Source organism: Neomonachus schauinslandi, chromosome 1, assembly GCF_002201575.2.
Source record: "Neomonachus schauinslandi chromosome 1, ASM220157v2, whole genome shotgun sequence".
Classification (NCBI taxonomy): domain Eukaryota; kingdom Metazoa; phylum Chordata; class Mammalia; order Carnivora; family Phocidae; genus Neomonachus; species Neomonachus schauinslandi.
In genome coordinates this window covers 90,843,898-90,861,981 of record NC_058403.1, presented here as the reverse complement: position 1 = coordinate 90,861,981, position 18,084 = coordinate 90,843,898, and the positions used below count along the sequence as shown (strand labels likewise).

Genomic DNA, 18,084 nt, shown 5'->3' with positions numbered 1-18,084 from the left:
AGACAAAACTCTCTGCTGTCATGGAGCTCACATTCTAGTATGGAGAGACAGACAATCAATGACATAACTGCTGATAATAATGGCTATGAAATAAAAAAAGAGCAAGGCAAAGGGGACCAGAGGTGTTTGGGGAGGGGCTGCAGTTTTGGTTGGGGTAGCTACCTAGGCTGATTGAGACAGTGCATTTGAGCAAGAATTGAAGGAAAAGGGGAAAAAAGTCATGCATTTATGAGAGAAGAACATAAAAGCAGAGGAAACAGCTTGACTTAGGAGCATGCCTCCCATGTGCTCCTGACAGGAGGAGGCAAAAAGGCTGGCTAGCAGCAAAGAGGTGGCTAGAGGTAAGTAAAGCTGTGAAGGGGAGAGGAGTAGGGATGATGTCAGTGAGGATTGTGTTGGGGCCATAAAGTCTATTGTGAGAATACTGGTTTTAGAATGGAAGAAATGGGAAGCCATTAAAGGCTTTTGAGCATAGTGACAAGATCTGACTTATGTTTTAACAAGAATGCTTCAGCAGCTTTACTGAGAATAGACAGCGGAGGTTTAAGGGTGAAACTGAGGAGATGAGTTAGTAGCTACTGCAATAACTCAGGTCAGGGAAGATGGTAGTCTACAAAAGGGCTAAGAACTGGTCAGCTTCTGGATGTATTCTGAAGGTAGAGCCGACAAGATTTGGATTTGTAAAAGCAATACATCTTGGCATTTTTGGTTACAAGCAATAGAAATCAATTCTATCTTAAAGGAAAAAAAAAGATTTATTTATTTTTTTTTGCAGAATCTGTGTAAGGATCAACCTTGGGCAATGGGTAACAGCCAGAGAGGAGGAGGAGTAGGTAGTAGAAATACTAGCAAAGATTATTGGACTCAAAGACTCTGGTCTGCACACTGCTGTTGCTATTGGAATGCATATGATCCTTACTCCTTTCCATATCTTCAGCACATGCTAAACATTCAAAGTCCTATGAAGAGAGTATCTGATTGGCAGAGCTTTAATCATGGGAAGAATGCGGCCCCATTCATACCTGTGGTAACAGAGAAGCACTACCTCTCACTAAAACCAATTCCATGAGGGATTTCTCAAAAGGGAAATCAGACTATTATTAGGAAGGAAGGGTTAAATGCTGAACAGCCAGGAAAACAACAATTGTCCACTAAAACATGATGATAAAATATTTGAAAATTAGCAAAAAAAAAAAAAAATGGAAAGGAGAGGGAGAAATAATCTGAAATGCTATTGGCCAGATACAAACAGTAAGAACATTTTTTTTTTATTTCTTCGTAGTTAATTTTTTTCTACACATAGGATTTATATAGAGTTGCATTGTGCACTTAAATATCATTTAAAGTCTCATGTTTTAAATAATTTTCCCAATGAATTTGTTATTTCTTACATGTAATTTTTAAAAAAGATTTTATTTACTTATTTATCTGAGAGAGAGAGGGCACGAGAGAGGGGAGGGTCAGAGGGAGAAGTAGACTCCCTGAGAAGCAGGGAGCCGGACATGGGACTTGATTCAGGGACTCCGGGATCATGAACTGAGCCGAAGGCAGATGCTTAACCAACTGAGCCACCCAGATGCCCCTCTTACATGTAGTTTTTCCTTCATTGTTAAACCCACAGTTAAACTGCTTATTGCAAATGGGCATACAATTGAGGTCAAATATTCACCATTTTTTGGATGACCTGGTCTCCATTTTTATTTCACCTGCATTAACAATTCCATTTTTTCCCATTCATTTGAACAGCAGCAACAAAAATACTGCCAAGTACAATCAAAGTATTCAAATTGTTGCCATAGCAAATACTACTCTACAAAGATGAAGTTGCTGTCAAGACTAAACTGGCAGATAGTATTACTTTAGAATACCTCAGATATTTACAAGTTAGTTGATAGTGTGGAAGAGGCAATTTCTGAGTGTCAGTGTATAATGTATAAAGGTGCAGGTTGTAGGAAAACTGAATTTTTGATATGGATAATTGCCTATGTTCATAAACTATTAAGTCTTACCTGAATCAGTTCAATACCATTAGCATTAACTCTCTTCCACTCATAGCTGGACTGGCTGTGGTACAACAGTCATTCAATTCTTGGGTAATGTACTTGAATATCAAAGATGCAAATTATTTTGTCCTTGATGTAAATTTATTAATTTTGGAAACATGCCACTTAATTTTTCCTGAAAAACTGTCATAAATAATGGGTTAGATAAAAGTAAAAATAAGAGGCACTTTCTTTAGTATCTTTGGAAAAAACATCACTGATATTATAATAAAAATAAGTTCATTCATTCATTCATTGAGTTACTTGTTATTTCAACAAATATGTGCTAGGTACTGTGGTTAAAACAGTTCTGATAGTGTGGGTAGTTAGGAAAGACCTTCCGAGAAGTGGCAAAGTGAGCAAATGTTAAAGGATGAATAGAAGTCGCCTACTCTAGGTTAAAAGACTGGGTATCAGAGGGATTGGTAGAGAGAGGAGCAGGTGCAAAAAACCTTGAGAAGGAAAGCAGGTATAGAATTTAAAGAAAGTGAACATGGTGTAAGATGAAGCTGGAAATGTAGGTAGAAGGATTGAAGGCCTAGTAGGATTGAAGTGTTTTAAAGAGGTGGTGCTAGACGATGAGTTTGTATTTGCATAATGTCACTCTGAATCCAGGTGGAGAATGGATTAGAAAGCAATGTGTATTCTTAGGGATCAATTACAATGCATTCATGAAACACCTACTGTATGCCAGGAACTGTTGCTAGGTGCTGAAGATACATAGGTAAACAAGATCAACAAGGCTCTTATGTAATTGAAAGTATCTTAAGGCTTTCAAAGGTAAAAAAGAAATATATATATATATGCATATATATATGCATATATATAAATATAAGCATTATGAATAAAGATATTGATACTTTTATAAGTATGTTGTAAAATATAAATATTAATGTTTTAATAAAGATAGAATAGCTTAATGAAAATAAAACATTTGATCTTGATTTTGCCACTGACTAGTTATGTGACCTTGGCAAAGGAATATAACCTCTGTGGTGCTGGCCTTGGTAAAATTCTTCTGTAAGATAAAGAATGAGACTAACGAGCTGAGATTTTTTTCCACATCTAAATTTTTTTTAATCAAATTACATAATTTGAAATAATGGTCTCATCATATTTGGAAACCTCTTGCTCCATCAAGCAAAGCTAATTCTCTTTGTTCAAGTGAAACTTTAAGTGCTAAATTTGTATAGTCTTGGAAATCTATGTTAAGTGATATATAGCCTAATGATTCATACGAATAAAGCTATGATGAAGTATTTAAATTTACTATAAAATAGAATTACTGGTTGATAACATTTCACATTTTAAAACTTTTTTTGTCACTCCATATGAAAGCACTTTATTTTTACAAAATTTTTAAAGATTTTATTTATTTATGTGAGAGAGTGAGCAAGCAAGTGAGCATGAGTGGGGCGGGGGTGGGGAGGGGGGTGGAAGGGAGAGGGAGAAGCAGACTCCCTGCTGAGCAGGGCCCCCCCCCGCCCCCCCGAGGAGCCCAACGATGCAGCGCCTGATCCCAGGACCCTGAGATCATGACTGGAACCCAAGGCAGACGCTTAACCGACTGAGCCACCCAGGTGCCCCAACATTTCACATTTTTAAAATAAAATCTAGAAATTGTAATATATTTCATTACAGCTTTAGGTAATAAAATCAAAGTCTACTACAACAGATATTGCCCATTTATTGCAACAGATTTAATAATTTTTCAGATATACTAGTTCTTATTAGGGTAAGTATGAGGTGGGGAAAGATATCCCGTAACTCAAAATTAACTTACCTAACTTCCCATTCTCTGCTGCTCTGAAGAAGCTGAAAGAAGATGGAGATGGAGGGTGAGGGCATGGGGGAAAAAGAGGAAATATGAGTAAGAGGGAATAAACTTGAAGAGGCACAAGGCTGTAGGGGTAAAGAAAGAGAGTCCAGACTGTCACCCAATTTGAAGATGGAGATGGGAAAGCTGATCCTCTAAAGGAAGAATCTCAGTAGTTCTTTCACATTTCATTTTCTCCACATCTAAAATTTTTATCCCCCATCTTTAGAAATTGTTTTATTGCTTGGGGGAAAATATGTCATACACTACTAAGTACTTAAATTCAGTTAAATTTCTTTAGTATTTTATATCTGAAACCTGTTCATTTGGTATCCTAGGAGTTGTGGATGACACATAAAAATTGTTTAATGGTTTATTCTTTCAAGTTACTCCTTATTTTAATTTATCTATCTACCGTATACAAACAGAGGTTGACATATAAATTTAATAAGTGTATTTCCAGTGAAAGGGCCTGGGGAAAGAGGCTAACATTTTATGTAAAGAATCTTAGCTAGGACCTGCCTTGGAAGGGGACAAAAGCCTGGCCAAGGGCAGCAGCAAGAGAGCCATGTCTTGAGCACAGCACAGCAGGATTTCCTTAAAGGAGAAAAGGAAGAATAGATTTGGTATAGAAGAAAAATTGTCCTCTCTCTGGTAGGGAAAGAAAGCAATGGAGGTCTTGGCTGTATCAAGCTTGGAGCTTGGTTGGAGAGGGTGGTAGTTTGTGTCAGGGGTAGGGTGGGGCAAAGGGAGGCATATGTGCCATCGCTCCTGGGGTCAGGGATGAGAAGGCAATGTAGAGAACCATCAGTCCCATCAGGCAATTTACAGGGCCCCTTAAGTTGAGATAACAGTGGTAGTAAAAGTAGTAGTAATATTAGCAGCTAACATTCTCTTGCATGTTTACCACATGCCAGAATATGTTTTATATATATAATATATTATATATATAAATATATATATTTAAAGTAGGCTCCATGCCTAATGTGGGGCTCTAACTCACAACCCTGAGATCTACGGACTGAGCCTGCCAGGCACCCACTTTAATTACATTAATTAAATCCTCACAGCAAAACTATGAAGTACTATTAGACACTTTTATAGAAGGGCAAACTGAGGCATAGAGAGGTTAAGTAACTTGCTTGAGGTTACATGAATAGGAAATGTAAAAGGAGGTTGTTACATGGTTATGAAATGGAAGAAGATTGTATTGCCTGTTTGTTAGTAAAATTGCCATATATCCCTTAAAAGAAATCAAGTATAGCTTTTGCTAGGCTGGTATACATTTTGTGTGATGATACCTCATGGTCATTAGATTTGGGTGCAAAGCCACTTTAACAGAGCAGTGCACAGAGGAAATAGGCTGCTCTCTTCACTAGCTTAATATGTTTCATTGGTGAGAATTTTTGGAATGCTAGGCACACCCTGATTGAAGTATGCAAACACATTCCAAAGTGAAATTTCAATGACTAGTTTTCTTTTCTTTTGCCTTAACGGTTATCACAGCATTATAATGAAGGGCAGACTGCAAATATTCTTCAGTTATAAACAGGGAAACCAATAATTACCAGACTGCATCACGCATTCTTTTGGATTACATTACACTTTTCAGTGATTCTAAAGTGGCCTGACAAAATCAGGAAAACTTGTAAATTCTCATCTGTTTGACATGGTCAGAAGTGTTCCATTCCAGAGTGCAAGTTTTCCTTCTCTTATTGGGATTTAAGATTTGGGCAACGGATTTCCCTTTCTTTTACTTAAATCAGTGATTAGGTGGGAACTAAGCAAAACCTACCTGGGGGGAGAAGTATTTTTCTTAAGAGATAATGTTACAGGGTATCATATTTAGAAATTGAAGAAAATAAAATAGTTTTCACAATAGCTATAGTAATTACAGGACAATCGATAAATTCTTGGCTAGACTTTACAGGAAAGAAAAGATCTCACGGTGGCCGGAGGAGGCAACAAGAAGCAATTTACTTTGCCTCCAGGAGATTCTAGAATCTCCTGACATATTTTTACATTTGTTCAAGTGTAAACTTATATATATATATATATATATATATATATAAAAGTCCGAGAAACACTAAGAATGTATTCTAATCACCGGTGAAATTCCTCAGACCAGTGCAGTGCTTACATACATTAGAATTTAAATAGGCGGCTGCTGATTTGAAGTCCACCTGGAGAGCCCCTCCCTGTCCATGGCAGTGCCACGCCAACAACCAAAGTCAAAACCTCTGAAGCCTACTTTAAATAACATTCCTAAAGCAGAAAGCACACAAGCAGGAAAATCTTTCAGCTCCCAGCAAGCAGTGAAAAAAATTCAACCGTGGGGGCACTGATTTAATTTAAAGGATTTAGTGACGCTTAAAAAAAAAGCTGGCGCGGGGTCGGGGGGGCAGGAAACCATTCAAACTTGACTCAGGAAATGGGAAGTTTATTGAGTAAACAAGCGGTAGCCTCAGACACACCTGCCACTCCCAGAGAAGCCCAGGAGCTACCACTGCCATCTCCCGGTCACATCCGGGCATTTCTCTACAAACTCCTGTCGTTCCAACGTGCGAGCCGTTAGGTTTATTTGAAACACACGCAGAACCAATCAATCGGCGCCTGCGGGGAGGTGGGCGGAGAGCAGTGGCCAATCACCGCCCCTCTGGAGACCGCAGCCTATGGGAAGGAGGTTGACATCACGCGCCAATCGGCATGGCTTTTAGAGAAAGAGGCTCACTTTTTGAATTGGTTGTGGCTGACACCCGCGAGGGATGGCGGTACCAGTAAGGGGAATCAGTGCTTGAATAGGTGGACTTCCGAGGCGTTTTTTGAGAGTGGTGAGGACTTTGTGGATGTGGGTAGGGGAGGTGGGAGTGGGCCAACGTCCCCGGAGCAGTGGGCCCCTTCTCTTGTCTGGCTGCCCCGCCCCATGACCGCGAATTCCGGAGCACCCCTGCTCAGGCTTCCTGGCTCTGGGAACTCCCCCACCGCACTACCAACAGCTGGGCAGTGAGCGCAGTGGGATCCCGAAGCCCTCCAGGTTGTTGGGCATCTTCATCTCTCACCTGGTGAGATATTTCTTCCGCAAGAATGTCTGGATGAAGGGAGGGAGTTGGGAAGCGTGGTCTCAACAAGCCGCCTTGTCCCTGCGGTTCTGGCGGCCCACAGCTGCTGCCTTCGGGGGCTTATCTCAGAGTGCTTAGTGGTTTCACTCTAGGATTCTTTTTGGTGTCTTCTCTGTAGGTTTACTTTTTAGTTTTTAAAAACGCCAGCCCATTCCGGCCTCCGCCTAACCGCCCCCCCCCGACCCCCCCGCGTGCGCCTTCCTCCCCGGTACAGATTTGTTTGGCTTAGTGGTTAAAAGTGCAAGGCTCTGGAATCAGCCCGGGTTTGAATCCCTATTTTATTGACTGAGCTGGTTACTTGACCTCTCTTTTCTAGGATTCTTTATGAGATGGAGATAGGAATAGTACGTGCCTCTTAGGATGGTTTCAAAGATTAAGTAAATAAAAGTAAAAGACTTAGAACAATGTCTGCCACATATTAAGCGTTAAATAAATATTAACCATAATGTTTATAATGTTAACACTAATATTATTATTGTTAGTAACACTACCATCATATCCAGCATTTCATTTAGCTCCTCTGAAAGATGATTGCCTAAAAAAATAAGTAAAAGGAAACTAAAGTGAATATTTGTTTAAGTGACAGATTTTCTCTTTGGGATGAAAAGAGGCATGTGTTATTTAGTCAAAAGCTGCTTGACTATGTTCTTGGATGAGAAACAAGCTGTATAGGTTTATGAACACCGATCCTATTGTCTTACAAGCTTACAGAATGCATGAATGTGAAAAAGTGATTAGTGTATTTCCTTTTGTAATCAGAGCGTTGGGTGTTGTCATCAACTTTCCACGCAACTCTCTTTTTTCCTAAAATTTGAAGCTGTTTCAGCAATAAATTGATCATATACAGTATTAACAGAGACAATTTTAATTTTTAATTACCTATTTTGTTGGCCTTTAAACAGGCATAGGAGAAAGATGTAAATTCATGTTTTTGATTATTAAAATCTCCCTCCTTCATTCCTTAAAGTATGTTAGTTCATCTCTTGACTTTTTTTAAGGTTCTTTTAAGGGAACTTTGAATGATAGCCTTTGTAGAGGCTTTTCTTTTTCACTGGAAACCGTTAGGTGTAGGAGACTTAACAACAAAAAATAAGGGCTCGATAGAATTTGTCATTGATTGTAAATAGAGACTCATATTAACAACTGTTGGGGCATTCCTTTGGAGAGCTTTAGAATAATGATTGATATGGATGTATGGTAAGACAATTAAAAATGTCCACATTATGAATATTATGAAAGTTAATAATTGTCACTCATTTTAAGATGTCATCTATTCAGTTTTCATCACAACTGGATTTGAGTTGTTTCTTATCTTTTTCTTGGTTGTGGAAACTGAGTGCAGAGTTGAGACAGGAGGCTGGGTTGCCTGGCTTTGAAGTGTGCGCCTAACAGTTATGCTTAGGTCTTTGGATATTATTAGTGTGCTCATCTTCGCACTACTTAATATCACCATCTAGAAGTGATGCTAATGATACCTTAACTATATGCTATTTCTCCACAGCATATAGTTTATTTAAACTATTACTTTGATAAAAAGCTGGTGGAAGATATTTGTATATTTTATTAACCTAAGAAAAGTAGGAGAGGGTACAGTAGGTCAGACATGTACCAGATAAAGATAGGGCCTCCTCTTTGTATTTGCCCAATATTCTGGAAATTAACTTCAAGATAATAAACTTACATAATAACCTTGATTTGAATTGATGAAAATTCATTTAACTTTTTATTTATTCCCTCTTAGCCCAACCTTTCAATTCTTAAGTCCTGGAAGTCTTAAAAAAAAAAAATCCTTTAATGTCCAGAGCCATATTGACACGAACCCATGCGTAATTGTCTTGTTATATCTTTTAAAGGAGAGATGATAGTAAAGTAATATGAAAATACAGATAAGAGAGCAATCTACTTACATATGAGATATATAGAGACATCCACAGAGGATGAGTCAAGAGCAGTGGGTTGGGAGTTGAAAGATGTGCTGGGTGGAGAATTGAGTACTATTAAATGTAAGTAGGTGTGTGGAGTAAATAGTGATCTGTGTTTGAAAAATGCTGAGAAATACATTGTGGCTGGAGCATACAGTATATGTGGACTGCGGGAATTAAACAGGAGATGAGGTTGAAGAGTTAGGCTAGGACCAAACTGTAAACCTGATGGTGAATTTGGACTTGACCCTATAGGGAAGAGTGCTCATGGAAGTTCTTAAGCAGGGAAGTGATATGGTCACATTTGTTTTTAGGACCACAACCCAGGCAACAATGTGGAGAGTGATCTGAAGAAACTGATGATAAAGTTGTTTGGAGCTATTGTATTTGACCAAGTGGCCACTGTGGCATTGACCATAGAGAAGTGGGGCCAGGTCTCAGCTCTTTCTTTCTAAAATTTGAAGCTGCTTTGGCAATAAATTAATAATCAGAGCCAACTCTATGAGGTCCCAGATACTTGAGATAGGATTGATAGGAATTTGGGGGAGGCAAAATAAAGTAGAGGAAAGGGTAAGGATAGATATAGTTTTTGACAGGGATTATTTGAGGGATGATGGTAGTATTGTAAATGAAGATAGGAAAATGGGTTGGTTGAGGGCAAGGGGTAGAGGAGGAGGGAGATAGAATATTTATGACTACCTTCTTGAATTTTCATTATATGTCAGGTAATATTCTGAGTACTTTTCATACATTGTTATTTTTACTATATTCCTATGAGTCAGGTAGTAGTATATTTTACAGAAGGGGAAACAGGCTCAGAGAGGTTAATTGACATTTCTTTGGTTCGGTATTAAGAAAAATGAGTAATACTTTTTATAAATTCTAGATATAAAAATAGAGCCTCTAATGCATGTTTTTGCCCAACGCTCATGTATTTTTATTCAAACTTTATTTTTTTCAGCCAACGTAGAAGAGTACTAACAATGGCTGACAATAGTGTATTAACATCTACTACTGGGAGGACAAGCTTGGCAGACTCCTCTATTTTTGATTCTAAAGTTACTGAAATTTCTAAGGAAAATGTAGTTATTCGATCTGCTTCATATGTTGAAGGTAAACCTGTTAATCAACTTTAAAACACCAAATCACTATTTTAATCCTAAACTGACTAGGAATTTAGAATTTAACTGTAATACTGTTAAGCTAGAGTACGGTTATTCAGTAAATATTTGTTGACAGAATCTTTTATTCTTTGTAGTTTTTTTAAGTTTTTATTTCAATTCCAGTTAACATACAGTGTTATATTAGTTTCAGTTGTACAATATAGTAATTCAACACTTCTATGTATCACCCTGTGCTCATCACCTATTTAACTCCCCCCACCCCCGCAGTAACCATCAGTTTGTTCTCTATTAAGAGTCTGTTTCTTGCTTTGTCTCTCTCTCTTATTTTTTTTGCTTTGCTTGTTTTGTTTCTTAAATTTCACATGAGTGAAATTATATGGTATTTGTCTTTCTCCGACCAACTTAGTTCTCTTAGTATTATACCCTCTAACACCATCCATGTTGTTGCAAATGGCAAGATTTCATTCTTTTTATGGCTCAGTAATATTTCATTATATATACACCACATCTTCTTTATCCATTCACCAATTGATGATGGATACTTGGCTTCCATAATTTGGCTATTATAGTTATCTATATATTATATATATGAGTAATATATATAATATATATATATTATGATAATATATGAGTAATATATATAATATATATATATATATTTATATATACTCATTATCTATATATTATAGATAATGCTGCTATAAACATAGTGGTATGTGTATCCCTTTGAATTAGTGTTCTTGTATTCTTTGGGTAAATACCAGTAGTGCAATTGCTGGATCATAAGGTAGCTCTATTTTTAACTTTTTGAGGAACGTCCATACTGTTTTCCACAGTGGCTGTACCAGTTTGCATTCCCACCAATAGTGCACGAGGGTTCCTTTTCTCCACATCCTCACCAACACCTGTTGTTTCTTGTGTTGTTGATTTTAGCCATTTATACCGTATAGATTTTTGATTATTGTTTGGATTAATGCTTCTCAGCTTGAAGGAGAAAGCATCTTATTGTTGAATATTGCTTTTTCTGTGTGTGAGGGCAATCTAGCTGCAACACTGTTAGAATTTACCCAGTTATGACTGGTTAGGTGAAAAGCCACTTATTCCCTTAGCCACTATATAAATGGGTCTGTCCCGAAGTTGTATGCACTGTTGAAGAGGATGGCTGTGCAAGATAGTGAATGCTTTTTTTGGTTAGGAGGAGTGCTAATGTTTGTATACTTTGTGGCAATTTGTTTTTTTTTTCTCTAAAGTGATAGATGGCCAAATTTTAAAAAATAAACTGAGAATTAAGTCATTTTAATTTTAGAGAAAGTTAGGAGTCTCCTCAAAGATGGAAAAACATGCCAGATATAGCGAAAAGAGGGATTAAGAACTGTTGATTTTGATATTAGTACCTGATAAATATATTTAAACATTTTTAATTTTAATAGAAGAAATGCCTCAAATTGAAACGAGACTGATATTGGTTCAGGAAGCTGGAAAACAAGAAGAACTTATAAAAGCTTTAAAGGTATGGAATTTTAGCTTTTTTTTTTAAGAAAGGCTATCTTTCTTCCATCAGTGTTTAAGTAATTTTATAGTTTTCTTAATCTTATACTTAAGTCTCTTTTCCACAGACTATTAAAATAATGGAAGTCCCTGTTATAAAGATAAGAGAAAGTTGTCCTGGAAAGTCGGATGAAAAATTAATAAAAAGTGTTGTTAATATGGTAGGTCAAGCATTTCATTGCATGTGGCATGCTGCACTACTCTTGATTGTATTCTTAAATTCCACTTAATGGTGATCGGGCCTAAATTAGGCACAAGGTATATTTTGTGCACTCTGAAGCTAGATGAACAGAATCTTTTATATTTATTTAAAAAATTTGGGTGTTTCTGAAATCCCAAACTATGGTATATATTATAAGTAATGAACTTTTTACACTGTAATTTGGCATTGTTAAATTTAAAAGGCACACATATATTCACAAAGGTCTGATGTTTTTCTTTAAACTCTAGCTTCTTTTTTTCCCATTAATTTTATGTTTATTCCAAATTCTTGCTTTATTTCCAAAATTATAAATCACAGGGGCACCTGGGTGGTACAGTCGGTTAAGTGTCCAACTCTTGGTTTTGGCTCAGGTCATGTTCTCAGGGTGGTGGGATCCAGCCCTGGGTTGGGCTCCACGATTGTTATGGAGTCTCCTTAAGACTCCCCGCCCCCCTGCCTGCTTGCTTGCACACACTCTCTCTCTCTCTCAAATAAAATCTTAAAAAATATAAATCACAATAATTTGACAGTCATCAGGGAATTTGTCTCAGCATATGAAATATATCTAATTCTATATACCAGCTGTATTAGTTTGTGAGGGCTGCCATAACAAAATACCGAGACTGGGTGGCTTAAACAACAGAAATGTATTTTCTCTAGGTTCTGGAGACTAGAAGTCCCAAGATCGAGGTGTTGTCAGGTTTGGTTTCTCTTCAGGTCTCTCTCCTTGGCTTGCAGACGGCCAGCACTTTTTTGTTGTGTCTTCACATGGCCCTTCTGGGCATGCACATCCCTGATAACTCTGTGTGTCTAAATTTCCTCTTCCCGTAAGTACACCAATTAGATTGGATTAGGGTCTACCTACATGACCTCATTTAACCTTAATGACCTCTTAAAAGGCCCTGTCTTCAAATGCAGTCTCATTTTGAGGTATGAAGGTTAGGGCTTCAATGTGAATTTCGAGGATACACAGTTCAGCTCATCACATCAGCCTAGCAAATAAAGCCCAAACAATTTACTGACCTATTCAGGATTTTCTTTTAAATGGTTCTGTTCTTTTTGCATAGGAGTCATACAGGTACTTAAATATGTTCATTCTTTTTCATAGATGTGCATTATAAATTGTTAAACAGGAAAGCCTTTTTATATTCTACGTTTGCCACATAATAGCTACCTACATGTTTCATATCTTTCTCTTATTTCCCTCATATATCCTGAAATGATTAAGTTAATCTATACCCTTTTTGTAGATACTAAGTGCCATAGTATTTTTTCTATTTCTATAAATCATTCTGAAGATGATTTATGCAGGAAGAACTGTTAAGTGTGGCATCATTTTCTTGGTGAGAATAAAAAGTAATAGTGGATATCTTTGTAATGCATCTTACTATCAAAATGTGTGTTCTCAAAAAAATCATTTTAATTTTATATGTGTATTAGTCATGTCCAAAGTTATGCCTTTATAATATTAATATTCAAAATTTAATATCAGTATAGATGGAGAAATGTATATATAAAAAAACAAATAGTAAAGAAATAAGGCTGTTCACTATTAAGTATAATGCTCATTGTGTGATTTAAAAGTTTACTACAAATATAAAAAAGTGTTGATAGTGAATTGATTTTTAGGTGTTATTTAGAGTTACATAAATTAACTTTGTAATCTATAAATAATTTTTATTTCTAATAACCACCTGAAAAAAATCAAGGAAATTAAAGTGCCCTTTGTAAAGATGGAATCACCGGAAGAATTTGAAAGTTTGGATTCTCCAGAATTTGAAAATGTATTCATAGTCATGGACTTCCAGGATTCTGTTTTTAATGAGTTACACAAGACTGATTATAGAATTATTGGACCACCAGTTATCTTAAACTGTGCCCAAAAAGGAGAGGTAAGAAAATAGACATTTATTATGACTTTCAAGGTTAAATTTTTATTAATGAATTTTGTGAAAATTCATAAGCAGAAACATCCTGTTAATTGTTGGGAGTGTGTAAGATTTAGAATAGGGATAGTATTGGCTACTCCAATATAGTTTTTAAAATCTTTCTATTGTAACTTTTAAGAGTGAAAGTCTAAGACTTTCGAAAGTTAAATAATGACAATTACATATTTGTGTGTATACATACACACATATATATCTTAATACCTGCAGTATCTTGGGAGAAATAATTTTTTAAACTTGGGTTCCAGAAATGTATATATATATATAAACTTATTTTCTTCCACAGAATAAGTACACATTTCCATTTTTATTTGTTACTGCATGGCTTAAAATTAAAGAAATTATTTTAGCTTTTTTTTTATATTGGGTTGTAAATTTAGGTTTATTTGTTTGTTTATTTTAAGTAATCTCTACACTCGGTGTGGGGCTTGTACTCCCAACCTGTAGGTCAGGAGTTGCATGCTCTTCCAACTGAGCCAGCCAGGAGCCCCTGCTTTTTGTTTTTAAATAACATTTCAGTGTTAGAGTTGTAGTAGAGTTAGTCTGTATTCTTTGGTTTTGTTGCTATGTTTTGCCATTCTTATTGAACTTGCCTTATTAACTTAAAATTGTATAGGTCAATTTTGTGCTTCTTTTGTTATAGATACTTAGTAAGGTGCATGATAATCTTTAATTCTCTGTTTTGATTCAGAAGTGTTGCTTTCAAAAAACCAAGTAAACCTTTTAAAGACCAAAATTGTTAAATAATCTTGCATAATGGTGGGAACTATATATCTATACTTATTTTTTTAACCATTCTTTTCCTATTATTTATATATATACATACATACACATATATATATACATACATACATATATATATCTATTTCTGTTGGTTAAATTATTTACTATTTCCATTTTTTTTAGCTCAAAAATTGGAATCATATTTGGTTCAAGTATATGTGTAATTTACATAGTGTTCATTATAAAATATTTTGAACTGTTTTAAATTGGAATTTTAATTGGAAACATTTACAATAGTGTATGGAGTCTGAAATTTTTCCTAGCACATAAAACTTTGAGTCAAAGTATATTTTAGAACTGAAAGTTTGCATATAAATATGTTTAATTTGCCAGTAGTAAAGTGTGTTTAGATTGTGTGTGTCAAATATAAATTGGGAGTTATGGGGGATTTTTGTATTATAAAACTTGTAATCTTTTTTTGCTATTTTTTTGTTGCATATGGAAAAATGCAAGAAATCTTTGGATTGACAAAGTTGATTGGCAAGAGGGGGAAATATGTTTTAGCTTGAGAAAGATGTGTTCTGTTCTCTACTATAAAGAAAACTCACAGATTTAAAATTGTTGTGTCCTTTATTTAGCCTTTGCCTTTTTCATGTCGTCCACTCTATTGTACAAGCATGATGAATCTAGTACTATGCTTTACTGGATTTAGGAAAAAAGAAGAACTAGTAAGTATTTTAAAACATTCTATTCAAGGAATATTTTTTCCAGCCAAATAAATTTAAATTGACATTTTTGGGGGGGTTAATTATATCATGGTTTTATTTCAAACATATTGAAGGAGAATTTATGAATATACTATTTTAAATTTTATGAAGAAACTTTATGAAGAGCCTTGTAAAGAAACATTTTGTTTAGGCTGGCAGGCATATGAATTAAGAGAAAGACTTCATTACTATCTGATCTGTTTAAATTGTCTTTTTGTTAAGTATCATCAGCTACCTTATTTCAAGTTTTTGTTAATACATTGCAATTTTTTGTCATACAAGTCCAGGCTTAAAGTATATTCATTGCCCTAGAGAATTCATAGAAATTTTTCTGATTCATAAAATTTTCTGTGTTTGAGCTAATAGGGTAATACTGTAACTTTGTGGGCAGAATCTTGGTGTGATATAACGTGGTGTTTAAAAGAAGTCTTCTGTTTAGGATGCATGAAAGCCAGTTGTTTAATTAAGTTTTGTGTAATTATCTTTGCTAGCTTATCTCTATGTATAATTTTGCCTATGCTTGTTAGGCAATGAATCTTTAATTTTTTTTGACATAAAATTCCTATCTTTATAAAAATTCTTATATGTACCTTATAAATAGAAATTATTCAGTAGATTCTAAATGACTTCTAAACATAATTTAAAATTTTGTTCAAATTAATCATAAAGTTAATGTTCCCTAATTTTTCTTTTGAGGTCAGATTGGTGACATTGGTTCATCACATGGGTGGAGTTATTCGAAAAGACTTTAATTCAAAAGTTACACATTTGGTGGCAAATTGTACACAAGGAGAAAAATTCAGGGTATGTAAACTTGGGTGTATTTCAGTATAGCATTTGGGGGGGGGTGGATTTAATAACAGTACTAATATCATCCTATCTATTTCTCCCACAGTTTATTGAGGATCAGAAATTCCATTTTTGCTATATGTACATTTAGTAAAAATTTTAAATTATAGGAGTGTGGTCCTTTAGGTTTTAAGGAGGCAATGGAACCTGAGTTAGGTCTTGAAATAAGTAGGATTTGTGAATGAGTAGGATTGTGGAGTTTGGTAGATGGGTGACATTTCAGGCAGATGATTAATATTAGCAAAGGTTACTATAAGTGTTGGTGAATAAGGGGGTTAGGAAGTGTTGAGCAGATATTTCATTCTTGTCTAAATGGTATTAATAAGAACAAAGTTATGTTCTTATAAAATGGTTATAAGATTTAACTAGCGAAAACTATAAAAGAACAGGAGAAACTACTTTTACTAGAATTAAAATCTTAGTTTAAGACTGCACTTGAATATCTACAAAGAATTTATCACCTTGTTCCCACCCTCCATCAGGGTATTTATGTAACAAATGGTAATTTTGGGATAATGTTGAATTCCTGGGAGGTATTCTTTCCAATTCATATCTTAGTTTTTCATGACTTAATCAGATATTTTCTTCTCTAGTCCTATCTTGGGAGTCAGTACTTCCAAGGAAGTAAAGATGGAGAAAGGAGAAATAGAAATATAGTAAAATAAAGATGAACTTAGCTTCAGAGTTATGTTTATTTAAAATAAGGAAATGAGGGGCGCCTGGGTGGCTCAGTTGTTAAGCATCTGCCTTCGGCTCAGGTCATGATCCCAGAGTCCTGGGATCGAGCCCTGCATCGGGTTCCCTGCTCGGTGGGAAGCCTGCTTCTCCCTCTCCCACTCCCCCTGCTTGTGGTCCCTCTCTCGCTATGTTTCTGTCAAATAAATAAGTTAAATCTTTAAAAAAAATAAATAAAATAAGGAAATGGTTTGGACATCATGGAACTTGTTCTAAATTATTTTAACCTAAATTGTATGATTGAAAGACAGTTTTTCTGTTAATTTTTCTTTATACTTTGTCAGAAAGCAGATGAATAATGATCTAAAACTGCAAAAAACAGTATGTATAAAATTGCTTAGAAATTCCATGAATGCAGTTATTTAAGGTGAAAATTTATTATAATTGATGTTTATATTTTTAGATTGCTGTGAGCCTGGGCACTCCAATTATGAAGTCAGAATGGATTTATAAAGCTTGGGAAAGGCGGAATGAACAGTAAGTGTTTAGAAATTCAGTAGTTCAAGGTGGCTCTGGCGTTATGGATAGCACATTGGACTTCTAGAAATTCAGTAGTTCATTATTTGAATTAAGTATGTTATGAATATAAACCCATGTGCCCAAAACCCTAAATTCATAGATAGTGTAGATAAAATGAATTTAGTCTTTGGATAGCCTAAGGAATAAAGTCTAGGAGGAGCAAAATTATAAAAAAAAATAATAAAAAATTGAAAATTGGAAAGTATCTGTGATATCTTCAGACTTTACCTTGTGAAATAATTTTGATTATTGTTAACATTCTAAAACTATTACGTAAAAACTTAATGCATCTGGATATTTAGATTGTTACACTTTTTTCACTGTGTTTGTCTAGTTACATTCTAAGTGGTGATTGCAATTCACAACCTGTTAAGCTTTCCAACCTCATAATTCCTTGCTATTCTACTTCATCATTATTTAACATTTCATGAAACTACAGAACCCCTGGAATACATAGAAAATTTCATGTCCAGAGCAAGGATCTGAATCTTGTAAAGACTACTTGTGATCAAATTTTGTTAGAAGTTATTTCCGGGATGACTGAGGACACACCAATTCTTTTTTTTTTTTTTAACTGGATGTTTTTGTGAACATTTCAGGAGTACATGTAAAATATTTTCAATAAATGGATTATGCTGAAAACCTTGAGAATTATTATAGATTTATAAATTGATATGCTTACTGAACTTTAGCTGGTTTTAGAAGAGTATATTTTGTTTTTAGGGATTTCTGTGCATCAGTTGATGACTTCAGAAATGAATTTAAAGTTCCT

At 35.3% G+C, this 18,084-nt stretch overlaps 1 protein-coding gene across 1 annotated transcript in view; it reads left to right on the top strand.

Moving 5' to 3' along the window:
- The first annotated feature begins 6,675 nt into the window (after nucleotides 1-6,675).
- Nucleotides 6,676-18,084, top strand: part of ECT2 (epithelial cell transforming 2) — a 58,393-nt gene continuing 46,984 nt past the window's right edge. The window contains 9 exon segments of the mRNA XM_044914806.1: nucleotides 6,676-6,689; nucleotides 9,861-10,012; nucleotides 11,454-11,533; nucleotides 11,640-11,732; nucleotides 13,483-13,665; nucleotides 15,081-15,170; nucleotides 15,906-16,013; nucleotides 17,197-17,270; nucleotides 18,066-18,084. The exon segment at nucleotides 18,066-18,084 is cut by the window's right edge and continues 139 nt beyond it. Coding sequence (XP_044770741.1) covers nucleotides 9,883-10,012; nucleotides 11,454-11,533; nucleotides 11,640-11,732; nucleotides 13,483-13,665; nucleotides 15,081-15,170; nucleotides 15,906-16,013; nucleotides 17,197-17,270; nucleotides 18,066-18,084 — 777 coding nt within the window. The 5' untranslated portion in view covers nucleotides 6,676-6,689; nucleotides 9,861-9,882.